Below are 27,114 nucleotides of genomic sequence, written 5' to 3' on the forward strand. Positions count from 1 at the left end.
TTGCTTTGCATTAGCATAATTGCCGTGATTATTTATCACTAATCATCTCGATATTGATTTACAATGAACTCTCTTAGTCCAGATGGACTTTCTTATGATAAGAGAGCGTATCTAAACGTCGTCAACAGACTGTCTGAATCGGGAATCGGTGGATGAACAGCAAAAGGCTGCTGTCTCTTTTCTTTCGTGGCAATGTTATCGTTTTTGGGCGTGGGTCAGAAAGGGAGGATTGTAGGTGTTTCCATTGGAGAACTGTCAGTCTCGTATTTACAGCCCAAAATATTTTCCTGATTCATCGTTCACTCTGATAAGAAATAACAGTGATTCTGGGTTATTCGGTGATTGTAGAACATTAAAGTAGTGCCAATCTATTTAGCAGTTGTAAGTTTAAGACATTCCACACTAATCATGTTAGGCAGTATCAAGAAATACGTAGAGAATTGCTACTATCAGTACACATTGGCCACTTGTATATCAATTCTGGAGCCTTGGGAGAGAAAGTTTGTCAGTAAGCATCGCACTTTATCTCAATTGTTACCCAATACCATGCAATGACATTCCTTTTCGTTGATTCAGATACATTGGTTGCGATCATTCTGGTACTGTTGACCTTCTCCAGCTTCTTCTATCTTCCGGAATACACAGAGCGCCTCCTGAAAGTGTTCACTCCCTCTGAGACTGTTGGCATTCAATCTGTGTCTGCGGAGCAAATATAACAGCTCCATTTATTTGCGTCTCGCTGCAGTTGATAATCCAAATTTAGCCTTGGGTTCTATCAAATTATTGCCAAAATTAGAGCGCACGAGGACCCTCTATCACAAGCTCAATAAATAAATGGTGTAGTGTGAAGCTTATCGGCAGTTCTCAATGCAGATAGAGAAATGTTTTAGCGAACGGTGAGGGCGCAGTGCCCTGATAAACGCCAGGGATCATTGGGGAAATTTAAAAATAGATTTATTTTATTGCATAAAATAGTCGGTAATACATCATTTATTGTTTTCTTAATTATTATTCTTCATTTTATATCAGACTTGATTTCGTGGAAATAAATACAATCCTGAATGATTGAGTGGTTGTATTGTCTAGGGGTGAAGAGATAAATAAACTATTAAAAAAAAATACTTTGCACTAGTGATTGCATCCTTTTCAGGCCATTCTCTGTTATTTTAACTTAAGAGGAAAGGAAGACACGCTTTGCAATATTGTCATTTCTCTATTTCTCATTTTATACTTATTGTTTTTCTTAAAGGAATTTCCGCTTCGTGAATACTAAAAATATATTACAATCTATTTATATAAAGGGGAGGGGGAGAATACATTATGTAAAAAAGTGCAATTTGTCACACATGTTGATGTTCGATGTGTCTTTTCGTTTTAGCATTTTAAAGCTATCACTTTTAAGTACCTACTCTACAATATGGCTAATTTTATTCAAATACAATTTGAAATGTTACATTTATAAATTCATCACAAGCTTGTTTTTCGTTTAAATACAATCACTACCCTATATAATACATTAATAATTCCTATGTATCCCTAATAATTTACTAAAATTCATTGTTTTCACTTTTTTCATATATTTCTTCAGCTTTTCTTATAGAAATTCCTCCTATATCGATATTTACAAAGTAATTCTGAAAATTTATTTCGTCTTCCATAAGAAAAAAAAATATTTGTAATATCACACTTTTCCGTAAAACAGTTTCTCTTGAGAGTATGTCATCTTTTACATTGAGTACAGAGTACAAAAAGTTGAATCTGCAAAAACATGTTTTATCTATTCGTGCAATATGGAAGTAAAAAATGGCAACTTGAGTGGCAATTAAGATTAACTCTCGTTCTTCAGTTAAGTGGGCAAAATCTAACTAAAATTCTTGTAGGATTCTTTTTCAAACGTGAACTGTGAGCCCATCTGAATCGGCGGGCAGGAGATTAGTTGTGGGCAGGGCTTGGCAATTGATGGCCCTTTTCCCGAAATCCTTGTGGGGCGTCTCAAAGGTTCCCACTGTGTTCTTCTGAACGTCAGGATTTTGGGCCTTGAACAGGAGATTCTGCGATCCCCTGTGCCCAGCCGGATTGTCAGAGTCCTTCTCGCTGAAGTCAGGATCACACGATGGGAACAGAGGTTGCGATCTGTGGAGGACACTTGGACCGGCTATACTGCTTACTGGCGCTATTTCAGGTGCTGGATTCAGGCTCAATTCCATGGCACCTCTCAGGGAACTGGCACTGCCTTTCAGCGGATTGGCGTATCGGCGGAAGTTTTCTTCATTTTGCAAATTGTTGGACTTCTCCTCTTCGTGACGACTGACATCGACGGTGGTGGACAGATTGACTCCGGAGCCCGTTTGTCCAGATATCCGCTGCTTCAGTAGAAGTGTAACTATGGCACCTATACACAATGCTGCGATCGCACTTCCGCAGGCTACAGCAATTAGATAGTTGGAATTGCCAGACTCGTTGGACACCAAGGCTGTTTCCACCTTCACCTCCACCACCGCCACGAAGGGAGCCGCCTCGGGATTTGAGCCACTCAAATTGCTTCCCTGGCGTGAGAGCACTTCGCCTAGGATCTTGACTGCGTCTCTTATTGCAGCACTGCCAATAGAACCACTTCCAGGAGACGACTAGTAGGATTAGATTAGAAATCAATTAGCAATTTGAATTCTACATTTAAATCTTGCTCACAGAACTTACCAGGGTCATTTCTATCGTATCGTTGCTTCCAGTCTTGATATCACAGAGAACAACTATGAACGCTGTTGCAGAGTCCGATTGGGGTATCTTGATCAGTCGCTCGCCCAAGAGTCTTCGCAGGCGCAGGCACACACCCTCAACTGTCGTGCCCTGTGGAATGTGCTTAGGATCCATCAGGATGGTGATGCGAGAGCACTGATCGCCCAGTACAGCCTGGTTGGGCCAGCATTCCGTCGGAGCGGGAAGTTTTGGTGGGGCTACGCGTCGCGAGGGTTCAAGAGCTCTGCAGTCGCCTCGCGGATCGCAAGGTGGTGAGAGACATGTTTCCAAGAGAGCAGGAACACAGACTTCATGCGTGTTGCAGCTCATTGACACATTTCCGCGTGTTGAGCGCGAACAATTGGGCAAACCACACCAAATATTGGTGCATTTGGGTTTCCCATTGTAGCAGATGCAACTGTTGCAATTGGTCTCGTCCAGGACGATTTGCTTAGAGCTGTTGATCATGATGAGGGGGTTGTAGGGTGAAAGGGTTGATGAGTTGTAGCACACTGAAGATGGATCCGAGAGCACTGACGGAGAAAAAGTGGCTCAGCAATAATTAGAAGGATACAGGATACACTTACATATCTCACAGCGAATCCCTTGTCTCCCTGGTGGACAGATGCATGTGAAACCGCCTATTCCATCTTGGCACGTCGCTCCGCCTAAGCAGGGCTGCGGTGAGCACTCGTTCACGTTGATGCGACAATCTGGGCCTGAGAATCCTGTCGCGCAAACACATCTGAACCAGCCCGGCCCGGACTCACACATGCCGCCGTTGTGACAGGGCTGACCCTGACACTGATCCAGGGGATCGGCGCAGAAGGCGCCTCCCCAGCCGCCGGCACATAAGCACTGGGAGTTGGAGTGTGTAATGACGCATGTGCCTCCATTTAGGCATTGACCTGGCAGACACTGAGTTATCCTCTCGGAGCAAGTTTTACCTGGTGAGCAGGGGTCATGTGAATTTTGTGAGAAATGAAGAAGGGGGGAAAAGTGGTTTGATTACCTGCCCAACCGGGCATACATTCGCACGTGAAGTCTCCGACTCCGTCAAAACAGATCCCACCGTTGTTGCAAGGATTAGGTGTGCACTCGTTCAAGTCTGAGGGGGGGAGAGAGAGAAAGGCAAATAATTTGTTGGGATCTATCCACCTATTAGGCTCTTGTGAATTATGGGGGCCTTACTGTGCTCACAGAAGTGACCCGTATAGCCAGGTTGACACACACAATATAGTCCATTCATGAATGTCTCACACTGACCGTTGCCGCTGCAGGGAACTGATAATTCCGTGGCATTTGTCAGTGGTGGCGAGCAGCTAGAATCTGGAAATGCAGTCATAGAGAGACGCGAGATAAGATGGTGGGGAGGCACGTAGAGAAGTTATCTGGCCCATGTTGCCCTCGTGAAATAAGATGTAATAATTATTTTTATCAAAGATTCGTGATTTACGAGTGTCATGAGGTAAGAAAATTGTGAAATAGATATGTATATCTTATTACTTTATAAATGTACATGGCGTGGCGGAGATTTGTAATTGTATCTCGGCAGAAAGTCGTGAATGCAATCAACGAGGGAATCTCTCCCGAGTGCAGGGACGCCAGAATTCCCGTGGTGATTGCAATAAAATAGAAGTGTCGTTAATCAAGAAATGCGCCACGCAATAATACATGTATCCACATGTGTTTCTCGCGAAAATATATTCTGTCAATTTTCCTAATTATTGCCACTACGATACCACTCATCTTGCTCCTTGGCAAAATACCGTGCAATTAATTCCACTCCGCGTGGCCAAAATGCAGAAACGGCATTGCGTGATCAGCCGTAGTGACACTCTAATCACAATCTCTTTGCATGCGGAAGCAACATCGGTCGTTTACAGGGGCATTTGGCGTAAAAACTAAGCTTAATACGCTACCATGACATGGTGGATTCTGGCAGGAGACCCGCGGCAGTTCGCAGTGCCTCCCAGAGCGTCCTGCCGGACAGTGACAGTAGTAGCCGCCCGGCGTGTTGAGGCACTGCCCCTCCAGGCACGGCGACGGTGTGCAGTAGTCCTTCGCTTCCTGCAAATATTAGCAACGTGTCAAGGGTTTCCAGGAGTGAAGAAATCGGCACCGAAAAGAAGGTCTCAATGCCTCCTAAAAGGTTGTTTTTTTCAAATTGAATGCGATCTGTCTCATGTGGATAATTTGGTGACAGTGAATAGACCTGGGATCCACGGGGGGAATTGTCGATGCTTTGGAGAATTTCACTGCCGCTACAGGCTTTCAGCTCACCGCGGACTCTTGTGAGCACATAGCACTTTTCATTATAACATAACTGTCGAAAAATGACACTCATTTGAGAGGTGGCCATAGGCATGTAAATGAGATGTTCCACAGAAGATTGTGTTTGAGTTGTTTTTACTTGAGAACTCATATGTAAAATACCTTAATCGGATTACTTTGAATTTTTTTCCCTCCTTCTCTCTCCCATGTTGAAAATATGTAATAATCGGCAATATGTATCACTCTGGTGAGCCTCCGCATGTGTGCTGTTGCACAAGATTAACCGTCATCTAAAAGTCTTTCATAGAGTGTTAATATAGATGACAGTTTATATCAAGAGCATTTGCCAGCAAGACTAATAGCTGTGAATTCTCGTGTCGAGGAGGAAACAGTAGGGGCCATTTGGAGATGCGAAAAAACCTGCCTCTCGGGCACACATTCACAAGCCACTAAAGAGTTAAAGGCCCATATCTCTTCTCTTGTGATAAATTATTCTTCCCGTAGGCAGAGGACTAATTCCTTTGAATGTTGCACCTCTAAAATGGTGTTATTGTTTGGGAGAATTAAAAGCTTCATTCATGTCTTCAGCATTGGGATTTTCGCCTATTCTTCTTACCACCTTATTTACTCTGTTGTCAACATGCGAGAACCAATTGTGCGCCGTCGAATGCTAAGTCTCCTTCTTTTGAAACATTACATATAATCTGAGAAATAAGATATGAATAGGTAAAATACTTGCCTTTCCTAATAAATCACGTCAAATAAGTCACGCTTCTCAGTACAAGTATTTGTTTTCATCGTTTTTAAAACGCTCCCAAACAACAATGGTATTGAGAAAAATAAAATAGCACACAGCTCCCCACAAAAAAGCGCGCCCGTGTGCTATATAGCATCAGAGAATGTAGATCATCGCGCGATGCGAGGAGAAAAATTATGGAATTATTGCCACAACAGTGCTTTTGATCTTTTCTCTTCTGTTGCATGATCAACACTTTGGTCCATCGCGAGCTATATATATCAAAAGGCTGCTATACTTATATAGTAGTCACAGTAATGAACAGTGTAATTTCATATTGAAAAAGATAGCGCATGATTGAAATATTGGGTGTACAAGAGTTCGCGGTATACTTCGTGTATTCCGTCTTGTAATAGTTTTGTATAAAAATATAAATACATAATAACACATAACTCGCATGGCGAGATGTGAATTATTATAATGCATAACGACTGCAGATTAATTCTTATTTCATCTGATGTTGCGGGAAATAGCAATGGGGCGATTAGTTAGGGTCAAAAAATGGCGAATAGACGAAGAATTAATTGCATGGCTCTCTTACCTCACAAAGTGTCCCTGAAAATCCCACAGGACAGATGCACTTGAAGGTCCCGATCATGTCCACGCACTCTCCCGCGTTCCTGCACGGTGTATTCGCACACTCGTCAATATCCGTTTCGCAGTTTCGCCCTGCAAAGGAAGAAGATGCACCGCAGTGAGCTCGCTCTCCCCTATAGCTCTTTCCACTTGAACCCCTTTTATCATCTCAATCTCACCTGTGTATCCCAACGCGCAAGCACAGTAGTAGTCATTTACCAAATCAATGCAGGTTGCCTCATTCTTGCACTGTCCTATGCAGTCGTCAATGTCTTTAGTGCATGTCGGGCCCGTCCAGCCGTCCAAACAGAAGCATCGGAATGCGCCCGGACTATTGACGCATGCCTCAGCATTAATGCACGGCCCGAGCGGTGATGCTGCGTTCGATTCACACTCATCCACATCTGCGGTATTTTGCGTGTAATTAGAAATTTGATCCAGAACATTTTGGTTTAACATGGGAAAGTTACCCGCTTGACACAAGTCACCGCTCCACTGAGGTGGACACTCGCAGCGAAATCCGCCCACCAGGTCGATGCATGTGCCCCCGTGCTCGCAGGGCCCCCCTTCGCACTCGTCGATGTCTGGTGGGAAGCAGAGTTGGGAAGGCGTTTTTAGATGGTTAGTTAGACCGCGTTTCGGGCCTCTTTTTGTTAATGGAGGGAAAAAGGAGGCTCAAAGTTATACCATTAATACCACTTATGATTAGAAACAGAATGTACATTACCAGTCGCGTCGAGAGACTTTTAGAGGAATATAGCTCAAACATTGGGATTCTTCTTCTCTAAAGCAAATATTCTTTTCTCTTTGCTTTCAAAGTTACTAATAATGTATTCCAAACAATGGTGTGTTTGTATATACCTTTTGTATCGTGTCTAAAATTATAAATCATTCATTAAAGTGTAATAAGAGGAAGGCGCTTCAGGCACAGATTGACTGGGAGAATTGTGGATTTTCTCACTGTGAAATACACCTTGCCAGTGACTGACACTGTCCTTGCTTTATATGCATAATTGCGAATGCAAAAGAGAGAAAGAGCAGTGGTAGAGAGAATTGTACCTCTTCGCCAGACACCATTTGCGTATGCATATCTCAAGAAGGGCATTTATAAAAATTCAGGCGTTGTTCTATGAAATTAAAACAAACGATTGTGTGACTAGCACAGCAAATGGCCAATATTAACACGACAAGAAGTGGAGGAGAGATTTATGCTCATTGTTGCCCTATGTACACAGTTGATTCTTTCTTAAAAGTCGCCTCTCAACGACTTTATTTAAGCCCTCGCGCAGAGTGCTTCTTTTTCAATTAAACATGATTTTAATGCACACTCGGCGTCTCCGATGCTCCTCAATGGGACCGAGAGTGGTGAAGAAATGGAGTGTGAAAGCAACACAAAATATAAATCCGATTAAAAGCAATTACACAGGCGGAATTTTGCATTAAAATGTAGTGTGAACATCGCTTTTGAGTGTGAGCCTCATTAGGTACACCTACACAAAATTGTGAACTACACGGAGATTTTATATATGGTCACGACAGCCACAATATGTACGTCATGTAGGTAAATGTTTTCATTTAAATACGTTTTAATTCTAATATTAACATAACTTGCGCGCTTCTCCCCAATTTATCTGTGCCGGAGAGATTGAGTGATTGTGATGTGGAAAAAAAGGCTAAATTCATGTGTTTATTCCGGGCCGCTGAATGGATAAGTATATGGAAGCGCCTTTCTTCAACCGTCATTTTCAATGACTCTGATTGTACTTTAAATGGCCCCGCAGACCAAACGATGAATTCGGAAGCAAATAGTTTTCTCTTCAATAGCATCTCTCGCCTGAATATTCATTCACGCCACCGAACAATCATGAATTGAGGAGCCCACAAAAAATGTCTGCGGCGATCAATGTTGGGCGCTGCGTATTTTATACATATTGAAATCTCTTACATTATTCAACACACCGAAGAGGAAGACACATTGTAGGCTGTGTTAAGGAGTTGCAATGTCTTTAATCGCAATTTATAATTAGGCAGTGCATTTAAAGAAATAAAAATGAATTAGACATGCGTTAGTTTTCGACTATAGAAAAAATCCGCTCAAATCGTTGGAATAATTATAGCAGAAAAAAGCTGTGCTTACTCGTTTCGCAGGTCGGTCCTGTCCATCCTGGCGCGCAGGAGCAGATGAAGTCGCTGACGGGAGGGGAAGCGGGAGAGCTTTTCGCCGGGGATCGCGGGATGAGGTGGTCTTTGTCGATGTCTCTGCTTCTGACGGGCTTCCCCATCGAGCTCATTCCGCGCATTCTGCGCACCGTGACCGCCGTGGGTGGCAGCAGATCCTTCACGGCGCTTATGTTCTTGGCCGCATCGTACTTGGCTGGGTCCCGGAGGGTGCACGTGCCGCCATTTCGACAGGGCTGCGTGGCACATGGATGCTCCACGATCTCGCATCGTACGCCAGATAAGCCCTCGGCACATGTGCATCTGTACTGATCGGGTGCGGTGTTCTCGCACGTTCCGCCGTGCATACATGGCTCATGGGTGCCGCAGTAATTAAGATCTTGTCGGGGAAAAGGACACACACACGGCAAATGAATTATTTATCTGGCTGGAGAGTGATTAGGCCGAGACTGAATTGATAATAGCCCCGGATAATCCGATGATCTCACAACGTGTGAACTTTGGCGTGTGAGTGAACAAATGTTGCTGCGCGATTTTTTGTCGCGACAGAAGCGAAAGTGTATCAAGTATTTTTCTAAATGTTTCAAAAACCCATTGATTCTATAGTGCTGCTGCACTTGTTCCATTTCACACATGTTCTTTTTTCTCTGGGTTAACAAATGGGCGCCGCCGAAAAAAAGTGAGTTGTGTGAACTGAGGAGGGTGAAATGTGTGTCTTTTGTATCATTAACAAACACAACTCACGAGAGGGGATGAGTGTGACCCGGACTAATAGATCATCCTTTGAGGACCGCAATCCACTTCACAAATAGAGTGGAAGCAAAAACTGATTAGGGTGAAATTGTATAGAAAATGATTTCATTGTTATATTTTATTAGATGAACTATTGAATTTATAACTACCCCAGATGCAACCCTCGGTATCACAAGTGTTCCCAGGAGGGGCGTTTGTGTGTTTGGCTGACAAGTCAGCGGGGCAGTGGATTGATATTTGATTAGGAGGAATTTTTGCATGACATATTCACCTTGGTCGCAGAGAATTCCTCCCCAATTCGTGTCGCAGATGCACTGCCACGGGCTGCCGTTGCAATATCCATGGCGACAGCCAGGGTAGACCATGCACTCTGAGCAGAGAGGACCTCGCCATCCCGGACGACACCTGGAATGGTTTACAGAGAGATGTTTTATCGAGGAAAAAATCTCCGAACACAGAAAATCTTAATCTAGAAGGGTAACACGTTGTAAATGTCTTTAGTCCTTCCCTTTCCCTTTGATCTCCGCACGAAGTCGATTCACATGTGAAAAACTGAGGAAGGTCTTAAAGAGCGATTACAGCGTTTTTATTATTTGCCGCTAGAAACTGTGAGGTGGGAGGTCGGTGTATCGGAAACTAGAACGATCGATTAGAGCTTTGCGAAGCTGTGAAGAAGTTGGCTATATGTAGAATGCAAGAGGTTTTATAAGGAGTGCAAACACGTTTTCCCATATCTTTTCGATCTTCAATATTGTAAAATGCAAAGTATTGCCAAGTTCCACTACTTGAATAAAAGGATGACTTAATTTTTCATTTTTGAAATTAAACTATCTGCAGGCATTAGTGCTATCTCTCGCACAGCATCTCACAATTGACGGTGGATGGAGTTTTCAATTCGCGGCCACACGGCAAAACAATAAATTCCAGGCTGAGCTCCCATTAAAGGGAGTCAATTTCTAATGACTGGAGGAGGACCTTTGTTGGTTGGCGGGAAAAATGATTTTCTCACGTAATATATTCAAATCCTTAGTGGTAATAAGTCAACGGTGGGTATTGTGGAGGGAGAAGTGGGAACAGGGCAGAGTTATGCCCACTCAGCGCATCATCAATAGATTGGTGATTGCAAATACAAATTGGACAGAATCGTGGAATAATTGCAACACCATAAACGGAGCACTAACCATTGCTGCCGTTTGGTGCAGCCATTCAAAATATGCTGGAGTGCTATCTTCTCTTGTTATTTACACTATAATTCCACGAGTTTTGCTATGTGGTTGGCTTTTCAGTTTGAATTTCAAGCGTTATACTCTCCTTTCTTATGGACATGAAATGAATATAGTGGAGTCGGTATATAAATTGTTCGGGGACCGCTCTCTAAGAGTCTCTCCCTAGCATTGAACCTCACTGAGTGCCTAATTGACTACAAAGTCGATCAAATTTCCACCAGTGTGCCTTCGGTACGACACAATGTACAACAGTTGGGTGTATAAAATGCCATTTGTGTGTTGTATTACACGGAAAATGTGAAAAGAGCAATCTTCCTCAACTTTACCGCTCAATAAATCTTATTGAATTGCTCTCGCATTTTCTACTGGTAATTTTTCTTCGTCCACTTTGCACCCATTGTCTTTGCGGCCGATATATAATATATCAGCGCAACTAACGTATGTGAAATTGCCAGCCAGCAAGACAATTTTTAACAGGGCAACTGCATACAAAGGCTCTGCCCACCCCAATAAAACTGTACAATTATAACACCTGTGACGCTAAATTGTCCTTATTCTTTTTGCCGCGCTGCAACAATAAAATTCTCATTGTGTTTCTCGCGGGCCGAGCAAAAGGACGACCACACTTGACACAATTCACACCCCGATATGGGAAGTTTCTCAACTGCGCGCTGATCCCAGAAATATCAGTGACTGCACGGAGACATGGTCAGGTAAGTGATTTACCGGATCAATAGCCGATGAGAGCATCTGACAAATCTGCCTTGCCAGTTGGAAGGGAACTACGTGTTTGGTATATTTTAGTGTGCTTGCAATTGATGCAACAGATGATTGAGTGGAGGCCGAAGTAAACTTCTGACATCGTGTAGCGATTTCGATCAATTTTCCTACTGTGATTATGGACCAGTAACTGTGGAACTATGCAATTTCCTCATTTGATGACCACGGCATAGCCCAGCAATCTCATGGGCGCGATGGTATCGAGTGCGGGAATCGCGCGAATAGGAGGGAGCAAGAGATAAAAGAACTCAAGTGCCGTGTAGTTTATGTATTAATTATTCCCTCCATATATGGAAGTCCTACATATCGATGCAGTTCTGGTCCTGGACTGTCATAATTTCGTATCGAAAATCTGAACATTGTGATCACTCGTGATAAGCATTCGTACATCGATGTCATGAACTCTCCTTTCTCTCTTCACTCTGTCTCTGCTTTTAATTTAAAATTGGGTGGTATTTCATCCTACTGTAAATGTCTGTTGCATCGCAAATACCGCACAGCGCTCTGTTGCAGAATCATTATTGCACCATTTACCAAAAGGTATGACTTAAATTTGTTTCAGGACAACACTTGATGAAGGTAGAATGGGTTGATTTTACACAGCGATTAATACTGTTGGTGTTTTCCTTAATTAATTGCGAGACTTTAATTAATTCAAAATACTAGCAATTGTGTGTTTGTGTGTCTCCATCGGGCATGTTCCGCCGTGCCCGATGGCACAAAGGGCCTAAATAATGGAGAGATGGAGGAGAAATAATAGTTTTGCAGAGTGTTAACATCCTAAGCAGTTCTTCTAAATTACAATTTACAATTCCTGCAGTCGTTGCGACTTTGACTTTTACTCTTTTTCTCGCACAATCACGTGGAATTTGACTTTGTTACTTTCTACTATATCACAGTATACAGTATTTGCATTGTCCATTATCTTTGAATGGGGGGAAATACTCATATATGTATAGTGCACATTCTGTGTAAGATTGGTTGTATCTACTGTTAATGTAGTACTATCAGGAGAGGGATAGGAGTGGAAAAAAGGCCAAACAACTGAGGAGAGATGAGAAACTCTGAGCCAAACAAGACCAATAGCTATCGCGAAATGTACTTGCAAAAAATTCCGAGACATGCTATTGTTCAGTTCTCGCGGCTCTAATACTGATTCTTATGCAACAATTTCTCACACTATTCAGTGACATTTCTCCGGGAGCGTATAAATATTTATACATTGCCTGGCGAGAGGTTAGTCGGAAATTAACCCCTTTCTGTTCTAAATCCATCCGGGAATGATTAACAACGTGCGTCTCTCGCGAAATCGTGCACAGAGTTGAGCGTTTTTTCGCAACTTTGGGGGAAAGGAAAGCCGAGAGATTTATTTAAGTAAGGTTTTGACTCACTCGCACTCGCCAGGCTTGTCGCACTTTCCATGAGTCGGGTCACAGCCGGGCTTGCAGATGGCCTTTTCGCAATTAACACCCTGCCACCCTGTCAGGCACACTTTGTCACCCTTCTCGCCGCAAGTGTAGTGGCCGAATCTATCGTTTCTGGGCCGACAGAAGGTGGTGCACGTTGTATTGTAGTAATTCGGATCACACTGAACGCGAACCCTAGAAGTGGATAAAAGAAATGTGTCACACCCAAAAAGTCTAATTGATTTAAGATGCTGATTTGTCTCACCTGTAGGTGATGTTGGCGTTCTTCCCTTTGGGATTGAGGGTGTGCCATTCTTGTGATGGGAATATCACTCCGGAAAAGGTTGTTTCCTCAATTAATCGTTCTGAAACTGTTTAGAAATGGTTAAGTGGTTAGGACTCGGATTGCCACACGGCGTGAATCATTGGGAAACTTACCTGGATATGACGCATTGTACAAGTCCAAAGCTTGCAGTATAAGAGTGAAGGATTTCTGAAATGAAATCACAAATATTAGTTTCGACATCAGCAACAAAAGATGTCCAAATAAAAGAGTCAATAGAGAAGGTTCCGTCAAACATTTTAATTCACCGAATTTCATTGTGCACAGCGAAAAGAGCTTGAGAGATTGGAAAATGCTGACCAATGAGATCTTCTAGATAAGTTGTATAACAACGCTTACATGAAACCCATCAAAACATGTAGTCAATATTGTTGTAGGAAATGTATCACAAAAGATCAGATAAATCTGAAATTGTTCGGGAAGAGAGTAAAATAAAGGCTGTAGGACAAAGGCCAGAGATGTTGGCAAAATGCTCGATGGTGGCGCACAGGGAAGCGAATGGAATTCCTGCCGATGGCAAAGAGAGGGAGATGCTCCATCTGTGTGGGTAATGAACTTGCTGTTCATTTCTCAAATGGGCCTAATTTGATTTCTGTACAGTACGCGTCGAGGTGTTACATTGGGAATCGTGAAAAAATTCGATTAAATGTCAAAACAAGTGGTGGTATGATGGCCCGTTGTAATATACTTTCAGAAAAGAATTGCATACATGAGTAAGAAGAAGCGAAATTATTGGACGGTCAGATAAAATAGTTAACGTTAAATTAAGTGGAGAAGGAGAGAATGAAATAACAAAAGGAACAAGCAAAGAACACCCGATACATATATTCACTGTATATATCTATACGATGCCAGTATAAACGATGAAGTAGTCACGAACATCGGATGTATGGGATAACACGTATTTAATACGTGGATAAGTCTCTTCAAAACTTATTGAAGAAGATGATACATAAAGAAAATTGTACAATTTCATACATCGATTTTTATTTCTGCACTCATATCTCTTCTCCTCCTGTTCTAATGAATATGCAGTAGATGCGAGCATATTTTCTTATTATCACAGAATGTTGAACTTATTGTATCACTTTATCGAATTCCTCGCCTGATGAGCATTCCCGCGGAGATCACAAACTCTCCATTCCACATATGCCTGCGCGAAGTCAGGCGAACAATATTTTGCAGAAAACTTATCAACAGTTTGACTTGCGTAGCAATTTGAATGTCAAAAAGTATTATTTTTTCAACGGAAATAAGCAGAAACTGATAAGTTATTTCCGATAAAGTGTTGCTCTTCGAGGGAAAGAGCATGAATGAAAATTGAGGAGAGAAGAGAAAAAAAGCCCACTGACTCTGGATGGAGTTCACTCATTCCAATTGCAATTCTGAGCTGCAGTCGTCAGAATAAAGATATGTACATACTATGGTTTGTAAAATGAGAGAATTTAACGAGATGACATGTAAAATGCAAATATGTGTGGAAATTCTTGTCAATTAAATTTTTCAGAGCTCCCAGATGAAGGCTTATTCTTATTTATGCTTGTATATTCAAATTTCGCCTATTCTATGTGCTCAAAATCTTTTGCAATAAGCAATAATGAGCATAGAAAGTGATGTTATATTTCCTTCATGATTACATTTGCATTTCAAATTGAAGCTCCCAGTCGATCTGCCAATTTAACTTTCCACACTGTATTAATGCTGATATTTCCAATTTTCATGTACGGAATACCGTCTTCTCACTTTGGCTATGGGTGAAAGATTAAAGGGAGGCCCGAGATGTGATTGCATTTTGTGCTTATAAGAAGAAATATTGTGAAGAGCAAATATAATGAATTATTTTGTAATATCTCTCTACATTTTAAAGTCTTTGGCGTATGCTTCGAGTGCAGAGGGTAAAATGGTTTATTGCTTTTTTCATGCTTAATTATCCGAAGCACAACTATTTTTCGCAGCTCAGTATTCATGATTTTTAATGGCGTATAAAGTAAAGAGACAGGACGAAGGCATCAGCCATTGGCTGAGTGCTGATTGAAGATGTGTCAAATGATTAGAAGATTTTTATAGTTGGTCTGAAAGATTTAAAATCATCGATAATGATTTGCAAGTGACCAAATATTGAGCTTTGATGTGTGACTCAAAAGAAAATATTTATTCGCCTGATTAAATAATTAAAATTGATAGATTTTCCAACAGTCAAAACAGTTAGGTATCTCGTGGCTGAAAAGCCGAGCACACCCAAAAGCATCATATATATATAGGGGGATAATTATACATTTTTTTCTAACGAAGAGTCATAAAAATTTACATTCAATCAAAGTCAAATTGGAAATACACAACAACGAAATTTAAACTAATTGTAATTTATTGCTCTTCGACTTATAATTATTTGACTAGTCTCACTAATGAAAACTGTGAAAAAGAGAATTACTATCGCATATGTCTTAGCATAGTGTATTTTTGCTGTTTTTGCATCGTAAACCCAATAGATTAACAGCACTCACACAGTCAAAACATTATGTTACATTATGTTAACACGCGCACTGATACCATCGTGAGTGCATTGAAAAGGAAATATATTTATCTTTTGAACTATAGAGGTATTGTGTGGTTCATACATTGTGAAAAGAATCAACTATTTTTATTTATTTTTTTCCCTCTGAGAGGCGCATTTATGCTTAAGTTATTGCAATTGATTATTTAAGATAAGGGAGACGTTGATTTTGAAATATGTATGACAGGTATCTTCTGTGCATATGTAGCCAATATTATAAGTCGTGAGACAAATATATTTCCATTACAAAACATATTTTCTCCATAATGCTAGTATATTTCCAATTATTATGAATGACTTATAAATTAGCATTGAAGAAGCAACTGCGGAAATACAGATCAAATTGAAGAGGAGTTTCTGTAACGATCTTTCTCTCTCTCGCTCTCGGGTGGCTCCTGGAAGGGAGGCATCAGAGCCATTGCAATCATAAGCTTGAGTTCAGGAGAAGCTTTTCATAGTGATTTATTCTCTTTCAAACCAATGACTTGCTCTGTGCATTCAACGTTAAAGTTTTAATCCAGGTAATGATGGTTCATTATGGCAGTTGTTTGCCTAATGAGAGTGACACATGAATATTTTACATGGTAAATATAATTTATTACCATCATGTCATCTTCAGTTGTTGATGCACTTTGCAGTTCATGAGTTCGCTAATTCTATATCCAAGTACTGTGTTCTGCTGAACCCTTGTGATGATGTGTAATGTTATTAGATTTAGGAGAGAGAGAGAAAGACTTTACACGATTTGAAATATGAGATTTGTTGTATTGGCAAAAGTGCAACATAAAATTCAAGCAACAATAAGAACACTGGCAAACTGGAGAGATGAAACATTGTGTATCCTTTAGCCAATTTATACATATGTCCCATATTTTCATATAGTTGATCCATCCATTACAATGCAGGAAGAAAGGAAATTTCAAAGAAAACGGGGTATTGATTTCATGTTGAAAATGTATACCTACAAGAGCCATTGCAAACTTTTTGTATTGCTTCGTGAATGTTGCCCATTGTTTTGTAGGCATTATCTATCATACTTAACTTGTAGCCGAAACAGTAAAGAGAAAGAGACACTGTGAGGCGCGGATATGGGAAATATTTCATCACTGCAGATACTCTTCTATTTTTTGCGATATTTTTCAACGTACAAAAAAGAGTACATTGCATATAGGGGAGAGTGGAGCTGTTGCAGTCTGTTTTGGGGTAAGAATTCGTGTTTAAATGAAGATATCAGCGAGTTAAATTTTAACCAAGAATAGCTCCTCTCTTCTCTATCATTTGACTAGAGAGAAATTGTGTTGTAAGAATGCTAGACTCACCGTCCATCGGAAGGAGAATGGTAGTACAATAGAGCTGATCTCTGGATCGGAGAGCACAAAGCTCGAACCGCCCAGTACACCTGTGCTGGCATTCCCAAAAGAGCATCCATTTAGCACTCCTTTAACAGTTGGAACCGAACTTTGGTACTCTTTCAGGCACAGTCGAAAGGAAGTGGCGCAAGAGGGGCATCCTGTTGGGAAGAAGAGGTTTGCATCAATATCCATTAGATTGAATTAATGAGCTGTGGACATGTGGCAAAACTATCCTCACCATTTAATCGTGAAGCTCTGACTTCCATCGGAATTCCGCAACAATATCCCGTCAACAATTGATTGTCTCTGTTGGATATTTCCAAGATTTGCAATTCAAAGTACCCTGACGAGGAGACCTGTGTTTGAAAATTGAATTATTACCTTATTACATGTCTTATAATGGGGAAATTATGTCTTTTGCACTTAATTAGCATCCTCATTATGTTCACCTCGCGGAGCGCACATAGTATTTACGGAGGGAAGATGATTGTACTTATTTTAGGTAAAATAGAATCGTTTAAATCAAGAGCTGTCCTCCCTTTCGCTCACGGCAGAAATCTCATGCGCTGCAAGTGATTTACAAAGATCGTCTTCATGCTCTTCACTGACACTTTAACTCTTGCAGAGTCGCGTGGAAGCGCCGATTAATTTTAATTGCTGGCGGAGAGTCATACTGCAAGTCTTCCTCGAGGGGACCTGCTTTCACCCTTTCTTGACGATGTGTACTTTTGACGCTAATATGTATGTATGTGGAGCCGGTGGCTAAACGGTCGAATGTATCAATTTGAGATCTTTCGGGTGTTCAATTCAAACAGGCCATTGCAATAAAATTGACTCTAATTTTACAGCCGCTCTCTCTCTCTCTCACTCGGAAGAGAATTAAAATTCCGTTACTGATAATTTAGATGTTAATGAAAATGAGTCATGATTACCCTTTCTTGTTCGAAAGATAGTGCGCTTGGAAAAGACCCATGCGACTTTAAGCAATAAAAACTTGTATTCGCTGATAGCTCGGAATGTATTTTACACAGCAGAAGGCAGTCTGGAGATTGACAGAAATTCCATTCAGAATAATTCTTATCTCTTTTGGTAACTTGTTGTATATAGCGAAAGAGTACTACTAGCCTTATTTCTTCTCCCACTTGCGAGCGTCGGCTAAGTGATAAAGCTCGTCAATATCTTGTACTTCATACAATTCCTCAAGAAGTCCATGCTAATTGAGTGAGTGAAAAAGTCTGGTATTTCTCTTTTAATTATCAAAAGGGCGCATTGAAATGGGAAGTTAATTTTCATATGCGTGTAATTAAATGCATAAATAAATAAAAGGTAATTATAGGCTGGAACAAAGAGTTGCACGGCAAAGAAGGGGTTGTACCACTATTTATTCATCCACTGGGTGGAAGCCCTTTTGAAGGTTCTATCAAGGAGCTTTTTCTCAATGTTCCGCTGGCACAAAAAGTTGTTTTCGCGAGAGAATACATAAATGTAAAATACTAAAATGTTTTAATGTATATGAAGAAAGGTTTATAATGCCTTCTTCTGCCTCCTTATATATCTCATGATAATTAGAAGAGCGGCGCAATCGCCAAACGAAAGAAATAGCTCCTCTTTACCCCATTATGTTGAAATGAGCCGTGGTTTCTTCTGCGGTTAATAGACTCTTTTGGCCTTTTTTCCAGCCGCTTCCAATCTCGCAGCTCAAGAAGTTGCGATTTAATTTTATTGTAAACGCTTTTGAGAATGGTCCGTAAATATTTGTTCACCGGGGAGATAAAAGAGTGATTATCTTATGATTGTTCACTCACTTGAATTGCAAATTCAATCAACAGTGCAAGAACACAAATCCAAGATCGGAAATTGTTGATTCCCATATTGTTGGGAACAATCGTGGAGACACTTTGGGGCTAAATCCACTCCAAGGAGTTGTCGTCGAAGAAGATGTGCTTAATGATGATTGAAATCATTGCTCGGGCGACAAGTGCAGTGTCTGTCCTCAAGATATTGTTGCATTTTCACATGCACACACACTGAATTAAGGTGTCACGGAGGCCACTAAAGGTATAGGATTTCTCTTGGCAGAGCACAGAAACTGAGGGAAATTTCACAAAATTATTCATATCATGTAGTGTGACGTTGAGAACATTCTTCCTTCAATTCTCAAGATATTCCACAGAATGTCGCTGAGAGCTGTGCAAAGTTTTCACCACTTGATTTCACACAGTGAGGATGTTGTTTGTATAAGATCATTAATATTTCTGGTCGTTCACATACAGAATTATCTTGCATAATTGATATCGCACAACATAATCTTCACGAGAGCAAGCAACCCTTCTGAATGTTTCACGCCAATTTCTCCCAACACTCAATTATACGCTCTTTTTCCCATTTACGAAGCACTTGTTATTGTCACAATAATCCGGATATCGATGCAAGTTCACCAGCAGTCTATCGATAAAGCGCAGTGGGATTATCCGCAATTAATGCACGCATAGTGGCGAGGCGATAGGGAGAGAGATCGAAAATGGTAGCGAACACATGCAAGCCGGAAGGCAGGCAGAAATCTACTGTTTGCAATGTTGGACCTCCGGCAAGACCTCAGGCTTTGAGGCGGAGCTCGCATTTCCTCTACCCTGACTCGCTTGTGTGAGTGTGGAATAGAGAAACTGATGAACTAAGAGAGTGGGTATAAACGCGTGTATAGCGAGATAGAATGAGAGCGCGTAATCATATTCTCACGCTACTTTTTGATACACGATGGAAAAGGACACACACTAAATTAATTATGCCCAGCAGATGTGTGACATAGTGGCTGAGCTCTGTGAAATTGCAAATTGTGCACCATCAGATGGACCATCAGGGAGATGAGCATTGAGGTGATTCTCTCCTTTGGGGGGCGGTGAGATTTAATGTATAGGAGAGAAGAAAGAATTCCCATCACTTATTTATGTATATCAGAGATGAAGAGAAATATCTCTATTTAACACAATCATCCTATTCCAATATGTGTAGATAAAATCGGTAGAATTTTTTTTTCTGCTGTTGATCGCTCGCCTGTTGAATGTAACATCCCCAATCAGAAACACTAGTTGTGTTTTGTATTGCTCCATCGATAGATTATCTGGCTGGCGTTTTTTTTTACTGATTCATCTCGATGGGATTGGAATTTTAACAAAGTTAATTCGATTTGAAATCTGAAGAATGAGATGACTATAGCGAGTGAAATTGGAAAATGAGACGGCGAGTGTCTGTTTGGAAAGAAACCGCGCCACAAGCAACGCTCCGAACTATACACAGAGGCAGAGAGGATAGAGAACCTCCAATCTGCCTTTGGTACTCTCTATACAGCCCGTGGAGAGTATACAGGGAAAGATTTTATTTGTGGCGTTGGTAGTGGTTGTGAGGAACATTACGGCATTCTTGACGATCACGCGGGTTAAATGGTAAAATCGTATTAAGAAAAGGAACTTCTTATATGCACACACTTATCTATGTATATAGTATACTACATATAAGACTACAATTCAAGAATCAAGAAAAGAGATGAATCCAAAACGGGTTCCATTGCGTGTGAAAAAACAAGCTTTCTTGGGATGCGATTGACTTTTTACTTGTTAGTCTTGTTTGCTGGCGGTTTAGTTCAGTATATTTTTGAGAGATTTCATTTATTCCACCACGGTCAGAGAGTCAAGAATGAATTTCGGGGACGGCGGTGATGCCAGTGGCATCCTGGCAGCATCGCTGCCAGGATGCTATGCGGCCTAATTAGCAGCAATTGAAGCACGGTGGAATAATTAATCCAATTATTTCTCACACTCGCGCCGTGAAAAAAGGACTATATTTAGATGATTTAATGTTCCTTCGCGCAGCACTATTATTTATTGTAAAATTTGCGTATATCATTCAAACTAATGATGAATCTCGCGCTGGAGTTCGTTTAATATATAAATATTTGTGCTCCTCAAATCATACTTAATACTCCATGCGAGTGGAGAGCGCGCGGAGAACAAGAAAAATCATATGCATTCTTTTTTCCTACCTTCTGCCGGGGAGCTGAGGAAAAAATGGCCCCACGTATATAGCCAGAGCCGAGTATAATCCATATATAGGGTGTTCATCACCTGACCAGTTGCATTACAACACTTCAAAGAACTCACCGTTTTGGTGGTATTCATCGTGCAAGTAAATATTCAATTTATTATGTACCCTATGTGATTTATACAGGTGCTCAACAGCGCTGCTGGCAAGGTAGACAAGTGGTGCTTTCGAGCCTCGTGCATTTCTTCAGATATGTATATAGGTATATACGATGCATATGTAGGCTCGGGAATATAATCGGGGATGTGTATCTAAATGAATTTTGCATTTTTCAACAATACATCTTCGCTCTTTGTCGAGGGTCGCAAAAAAAATTGGCATTACACACTTTTTGACATTGCGAATTTCACCATGCAATGTAGCAGCATGATTTTATTGATTGCTCATGTGGTCCTGAAAATTTCACTGGTAATTAATGAGTCTCTCCTGGCCGGTGAAGGGCACCTCGCGTCTGCATTTGCCATTGCACTCCTGTTCGCTGTGCACGTATTGGTGGGATATAATCAAGCTTAATTCTTGCGCAAGGCACTGGGCAAACGCTCTCAGACTATCCGGTTGAGAACGCGTAAGTCAACAAAATACCCGAGAGAAGAGCGTCTTAAGAAAGTGCCTTACTTTGGCCTCTCGAAAGATTTCATATCTTCAAAATTGTATACAAATTTTGCCTGAAATGTTTGGAATAACATTTTGGAAATAAGAGTAAATACTAATGAATCTCAAGTACAAGCACTGTGATCAGTCTAGATTCTAGATGATAATTTTCTTATAGAATTTCAACGCACAAACTTGATTACGTAAATCGAAAGTTTCCATATTTGCATATTTAGCATGTCTGAACTGCCGAAGTCGCCAAATTGCAGATATGATAACGGGTGTTGGGAAAATTGTAGCGTGATGAACGATCCCACATTATCTGAATATTCAGAAATCAGTAATTGGACTAAAATGCCTTTATCAGAGAGTCAATATTTCTCCTCAAAGAATTTCATCACCTCATAGACTTGATAGTACTTGGAATAAATCTCCTTGTCAATTTGTGATCATTTAGTGTTCTGATATATTTCGTTACCGTTAAGAAGAGGCGGAAACACTACTAAAATGCTGACGAAAGAATTAAACTTCTATTTTGGCCATTTGAGAGTGTGTCCAATAATAAATTACCGCGCCAATGGGCCGATGAAATTTCTTATTGAGAAATATACTAAACTATATTGAGATCATAACTTAGGAGCTGATATCAGTCGAAAATTAATATTCAATTTGTTTCTTTCACTGTCTATAACGCTTTGATTTGAATACAAATTGATTATAATAAAATAATAAATTTCGGTTCTTTTACATATTAAATTTTTTCTGGGGCTTGGCATTGATTTGATATTTAAATAAATGCGCTCAATATAGTACACACCTCCTACCCATATTTATCGAGAGTTATCTGTTGACTGTGTGAATTTGTTTTAATGAGGTTTAATTGCCGACTTTGAGTGCAAAATAGGCGCGTTTTGGGAGGCTGATTGGCTTGATTTTTGGAATTTTGTACACAAGTTGCGGCTTTGATCCCTATAATGCAGTGTGTTGATAGACTCGTCGGTGTATGTAAAACTATGCTTTTTGTGTGGATGGAACGTTGGAAGTCGAATAGGTTCACTGTTCTTATTCATAATTGTGGCGAGGGCACATATGAGAGTGTGAGATCGACAGAATAGGTCAATCACATAGCCTGACTGAAGAAATCAATTGATTTTTTGTGATCTCTCTCCTCTTTACTCGATAATCTTCAATTTGGTTCACATTTTTCCTAATTTTATTTATAAGGCGTGCATGTAAATCGTTAATTGATTGACAGACAAGTTTTACGCCATATAAGAAGCGTATAAAGGTCTTGTATTAACCGATGATATTTTTTCCCGCTTGATGACCAATGATTTTTTCAATCTACGTGTTTTCCCCATTCCGACTGTAATTGTGCCTCCAACTTTTGTCTTAACATGTCGTTATAGCCAAACCACAATTTATTCTCTCTCCTCCGAATAGGAGAGGCTCTTGCTTGTGTGATAATTATCTACAATTTTGAATTGATTAAATGAACAATCCCTGGGATATTCTGACGGCGGGCTGTGAGAAAGACTCGCGGTGGATGGCTAAATTTGTCCGAATGGAGGCCCGAATGTGTGACTTAGAGACCGCGTTCTGCATGCTGGATCTCCTTGAGGAACGGCAAACAGCCAATATTTCATGTGGCCTCTTTCCAAAAGGCATTTCATTAAGGAAGAATTCCAATCCTGCGCGTCATTCTCACAAGCAATCACTTGAAATCCGAAAATTCGCATTTTTTTATACATACATCAGTGTAGCACTAGATTTTACACGATAAAGACCATCTGAGTGGAGGCCAATACTGCTTCAGTAGAAAACAAGGTATTCTTAATTTCTTTGACTGAACCGCTCATTAGTGCATTCCAACATTTCGCGTAATGTTTTATATAAATCTCTCACTATATATAGTATGAATATTCGAATGGACTTGGGGACAGACAAAAAGAACATGCGCGACAGAGGAACTTTGCGCAGTCTTTCTAAGAACATCTCAGCTTTGGGGTATTTTTCGTCCAAGTCAAATGGGATTTATTGCTAATTCTTTTCATACTTAATCTCCTGTGGACACTGTCATTCAGTTTTGGCGCGACTCACGAGTGCATATCCTGGGAACGATTTCTCAATCTTGTTTATTTCTCCATTGAGTCGCTGCTGTTGGGCTGATAAGCCCTCTTTACCGTTCGATTTGATTAATCTAATTTCAAGCACACACTTGGCAAGCATATCGTGGAGAGGAAGAATCTTCAGAGCCACTTGATGGTCAATACACTAAATTCTAAGCATTTGATTTCTGTGATTCATAAGATATCCACTCGCATTTCTCATCGCTTCTCCTCTTTATCTCTTCTTCATTCTCATCTTCGCCAGCCTATGTATCGTTTCTATTTTTACGACTGTCCACTCAGGAGTTGAATGAGGCATAAAGGATTCACTGGCAGGTTAATATTAGTTAACAAACCCGCGCAGGGGAATAAATTGATGAAAACGACAAATTCAGCTATAGACTTATTTACGATGCCAATTCCGGGGATTAATTTATACTTGAGTGCTCGCAGTCGAGCTGAGAATTAACGAAAAATCCCGACAAATTTTATCATTCAATCACAAACCAATATGGTGCTGTCACGTTTCAAACTCTCTTGTACACCGTGCTGGAATTGTTGCAAAATCTCACTTTGCTCGAAGGATCTAACCTATGTTGTGATTTTATTAACAAATTATTCGCGCATATGAGATTGTGTGCCACAGATATGAAGGCTCTCTGATGGCCAACGTGGCTGCAGCATTAGATATGTACAAGATGTTATTAACTGTTTCACCAGAGTTGGCAAAATTAAAAATGACTCTACCTACTCTCAAAAATTTTTCACATTTTTCCCACCTCCCCATGATCCCGAAACCCCAATGCATTTTCCCACAATTGACGGCTGTGGCGGTGGTTTGATGTATCTGCAATTTCCATTATAAATTCTTCAGAGCACGGAAGCTTCATGCCATGGGTGTATTACTGTAGTTAAGGCCCTGAGATATACCTTGCAGACGTGTTTTGCGAAATTTACAAGCCAACTGTGCATTTCGAAATTATGGCATTACACTATCGATAATTGCAATATCGTCTAAAACTTCCACAATGCTGGCTTATTTCGCCGTACAGCCCAGCAGTGCAAAAGACGGAAAAAGCCGCTGTGTATAGGAAGGCGTGTCTAGCAATATTTCTAGCTCACCTATTGGGTATCATAATTGAATTCACAAGAAAGCTGGAAGTTGGGTATATGCTCATATCACGGTAAACAATTTTGCTTCTTATAAGAGTGGCGCGATCCCCAAATGAAAACTCCGCCGCACTGCAACAAATTAGTAAGTGAACCGCCGCGCATGTAGTTGTGCCCAATGCGATACAAATGAACTCGCATTTGCCATTGGAAACGCCGACTTTTCTTGTAATACGTGCAAAATTCGGTGTTCTATTTTAATTCTCATTCAAATTCACGTAAATCTCCTGTTCGACTTTTGCTCAACCTCTGAACGTGGTGAGCGAAAACCTGCACTGAGAGAAAACCTCAAGTGCAAGTAGTGATAAAAAAAAAAGTTATCTCTCGCAGCCCTACAATGATACAGTTGCAATTGAGGTCACTCTGATATCGGTATTCTTAAGTACCTCATTGTAATATAATGTAACAACTGCACCTAATATAATGTAGTAAAATACGATGATACATACAACAGAAAATGTAAGGACAAGGCCTGTTGGGCCACCTTTTTTTTAAATAGCAATTCTAACTGTCTCAGAATTATTACAATAGTTATTTATAGAATGCGGGAGTGACAAAATTACCCAAAATAATTTTTTATAGAAAAAATCGTAGCTTTTAACTTTATATTGAACGTATTTAACTGTACTCGAAGTATCGAAATTTGAATAGACCTTGTCCATGTGCCAGATTTGATCAAGTATGTGATTTTCTTTCATCTCTTTAGATCCCTTGAAATAATTAAATACGTCCTTATTGTCCTGTTTCTTTATATTCATAGCTTGATTTACAGAGCAAATTGAACTAAAATTGCAAGTGTTTCAATAACTGGCAAAATTTGGGAAAGAAGCATTGCAAAAGGGATAAAAAGGATTGATAAGTACGATTGATATGCAGGATAATTCGGTCTATAATATTGTTAATTACATTTATTGTATTTAATCAGCACAACACACGATCACAGCATGCCACTTGTTGATCTTATATTTGAGCATATAATACTCCTAATGACCTCTATACTTTCAATACAGAACTTTGATGCCCGAGCTTGACAATGGCTCAGCTGATAGTGATGTAATAATAATGTATTTGCGCACAATCGAGCTTGTGAAAGGTGGTTTTAGAAAATTGCTTTCAACACGTCAAACGAGGTGTTTTCTTCAGGAATATAGATCAAACAGTAGCACTTTCCAGGTGTATATTGAAATGGACAAGATAACAGCGCTGCGCTATGAGCCTCTGCCCGAGGATTCGCCTTATGTGAAGCCCTTCCGCATGTACTACACGCAGAATGGCGAGGAGAAGAGCTGGGACTTGCTGAAAGTGCACGATTCAGTGGCTATTATCATCTTCAACAAGACATCTCAGAAGCTATTACTCGTGAAACAATTTAGGCCAGGTGAGAGAATTTATTGCACAGTCTTTCCTGAATTACAAAAGTAAACACGTGAATGTTTTCAGCTGTCTACCACGGAGTGATAAGCTCAGCTCAGGGAGGAAATATCAGCACAATAGACTTGGAGAAGTATCCTCCGCAGTTGGGCATAACACTGGAGCTCTGCGCCGGAATAGTGGACAAGAGCAAAGCTCTGGTCGAGATTGCCCAGGAGGAGGTTCTGGAGGAATGCGGCTACAATGTGCCAGTGGAGCGAATAGAGAGTGTCCTGACTTATCGGTGAGTGAGTCTAAGAATGTGCAATTCAGTCCTTGTTAACGCTGATTCCTTCTGTCCAGCTCTGGCGTGGGAGCGACTGGAGCTCTGCAGAATCTGTACTACTGCGAGGTGACTGATGGCGATAAGGTGAATTCCGGAGGCGGTGTCGACGGAGAGATTATAGATGTAGTCGAACTGGGACTGGAAGATGCACGGCAGATGTTGACTCAAGGATCTGTCGTGACGAGTCCGCCCAGCTGCCTTCTGGGCATCCTATGGTTCCTCACTAACAAGTTGCCCAAGCATTGAGGCACTCACCTGTTAGATAGACTCAGCTCAAGTGCTTTGAGCCATTTACAATTGGGATTACTAGGGGAATAATAAACTTCTTTTAAGTGGAGACATTTATTTGCAACACTAGTCCACTTTCCTTTAACAGGACGTACACTTCTAACGACTACAATACGTTGAGTGTATATAGAGTACTGTAAATTGAATTGTAAAATAGTTAACACGTCTTCTTTCACTATAATTTCTGTTAAA

At 40.7% G+C, this 27,114-nt stretch overlaps 2 protein-coding genes across 3 annotated transcripts; one reads left to right on the plus strand and one right to left on the minus strand.

Moving 5' to 3' along the window:
- Positions 1-1,883: 1,883 nt before the first annotated feature.
- LOC132258130 (protein serrate) lies at positions 1,884-19,508 on the minus strand. Of its 2 annotated transcripts, XM_059755256.1 has the most exons (17): positions 18,780-19,508; positions 17,213-17,330; positions 16,942-17,132; positions 13,164-13,218; positions 12,991-13,096; positions 12,711-12,920; positions 9,585-9,718; positions 8,520-8,939; positions 6,853-6,966; positions 6,562-6,786; positions 6,348-6,475; positions 4,659-4,806; positions 3,928-4,065; positions 3,749-3,844; positions 3,324-3,683; positions 2,698-3,269; positions 1,884-2,627 (listed from the first exon to the last, which is right to left on the minus strand). In XM_059755256.1, exons 1-17 carry the CDS (start codon positions 18,843-18,845, stop codon positions 1,890-1,892), a joined length of 3,819 nt encoding a protein of 1,272 aa, XP_059611239.1. In that variant the 5' UTR covers positions 18,846-19,508; the 3' UTR covers positions 1,884-1,889. The 2 variants fall into 2 exon arrangements, with proteins under 2 accessions (XP_059611239.1, XP_059611238.1); XM_059755255.1 differs by having other exon boundaries at positions 6,562-6,966.
- Positions 19,509-25,958: 6,450 nt separating this feature from the next.
- Positions 25,959-26,896, plus strand: LOC132257755 (uridine diphosphate glucose pyrophosphatase NUDT14-like). Its single transcript, XM_059754784.1, has 3 exons — positions 25,959-26,316; positions 26,379-26,592; positions 26,652-26,896. Exons 1-3 carry the CDS (start codon positions 26,001-26,003, stop codon positions 26,878-26,880), a joined length of 759 nt encoding a protein of 252 aa, XP_059610767.1. The 5' UTR covers positions 25,959-26,000; the 3' UTR covers positions 26,881-26,896.
- The last annotated feature ends 218 nt before the right edge of the window (positions 26,897-27,114 follow it).

This window comes from Phlebotomus argentipes, unplaced genomic scaffold (assembly GCF_947086385.1).
Source record: "Phlebotomus argentipes unplaced genomic scaffold, Phlebotomus argentipes genome assembly scaffold_4, whole genome shotgun sequence".
NCBI classification, from domain to species: domain Eukaryota; kingdom Metazoa; phylum Arthropoda; class Insecta; order Diptera; family Psychodidae; genus Phlebotomus; species Phlebotomus argentipes.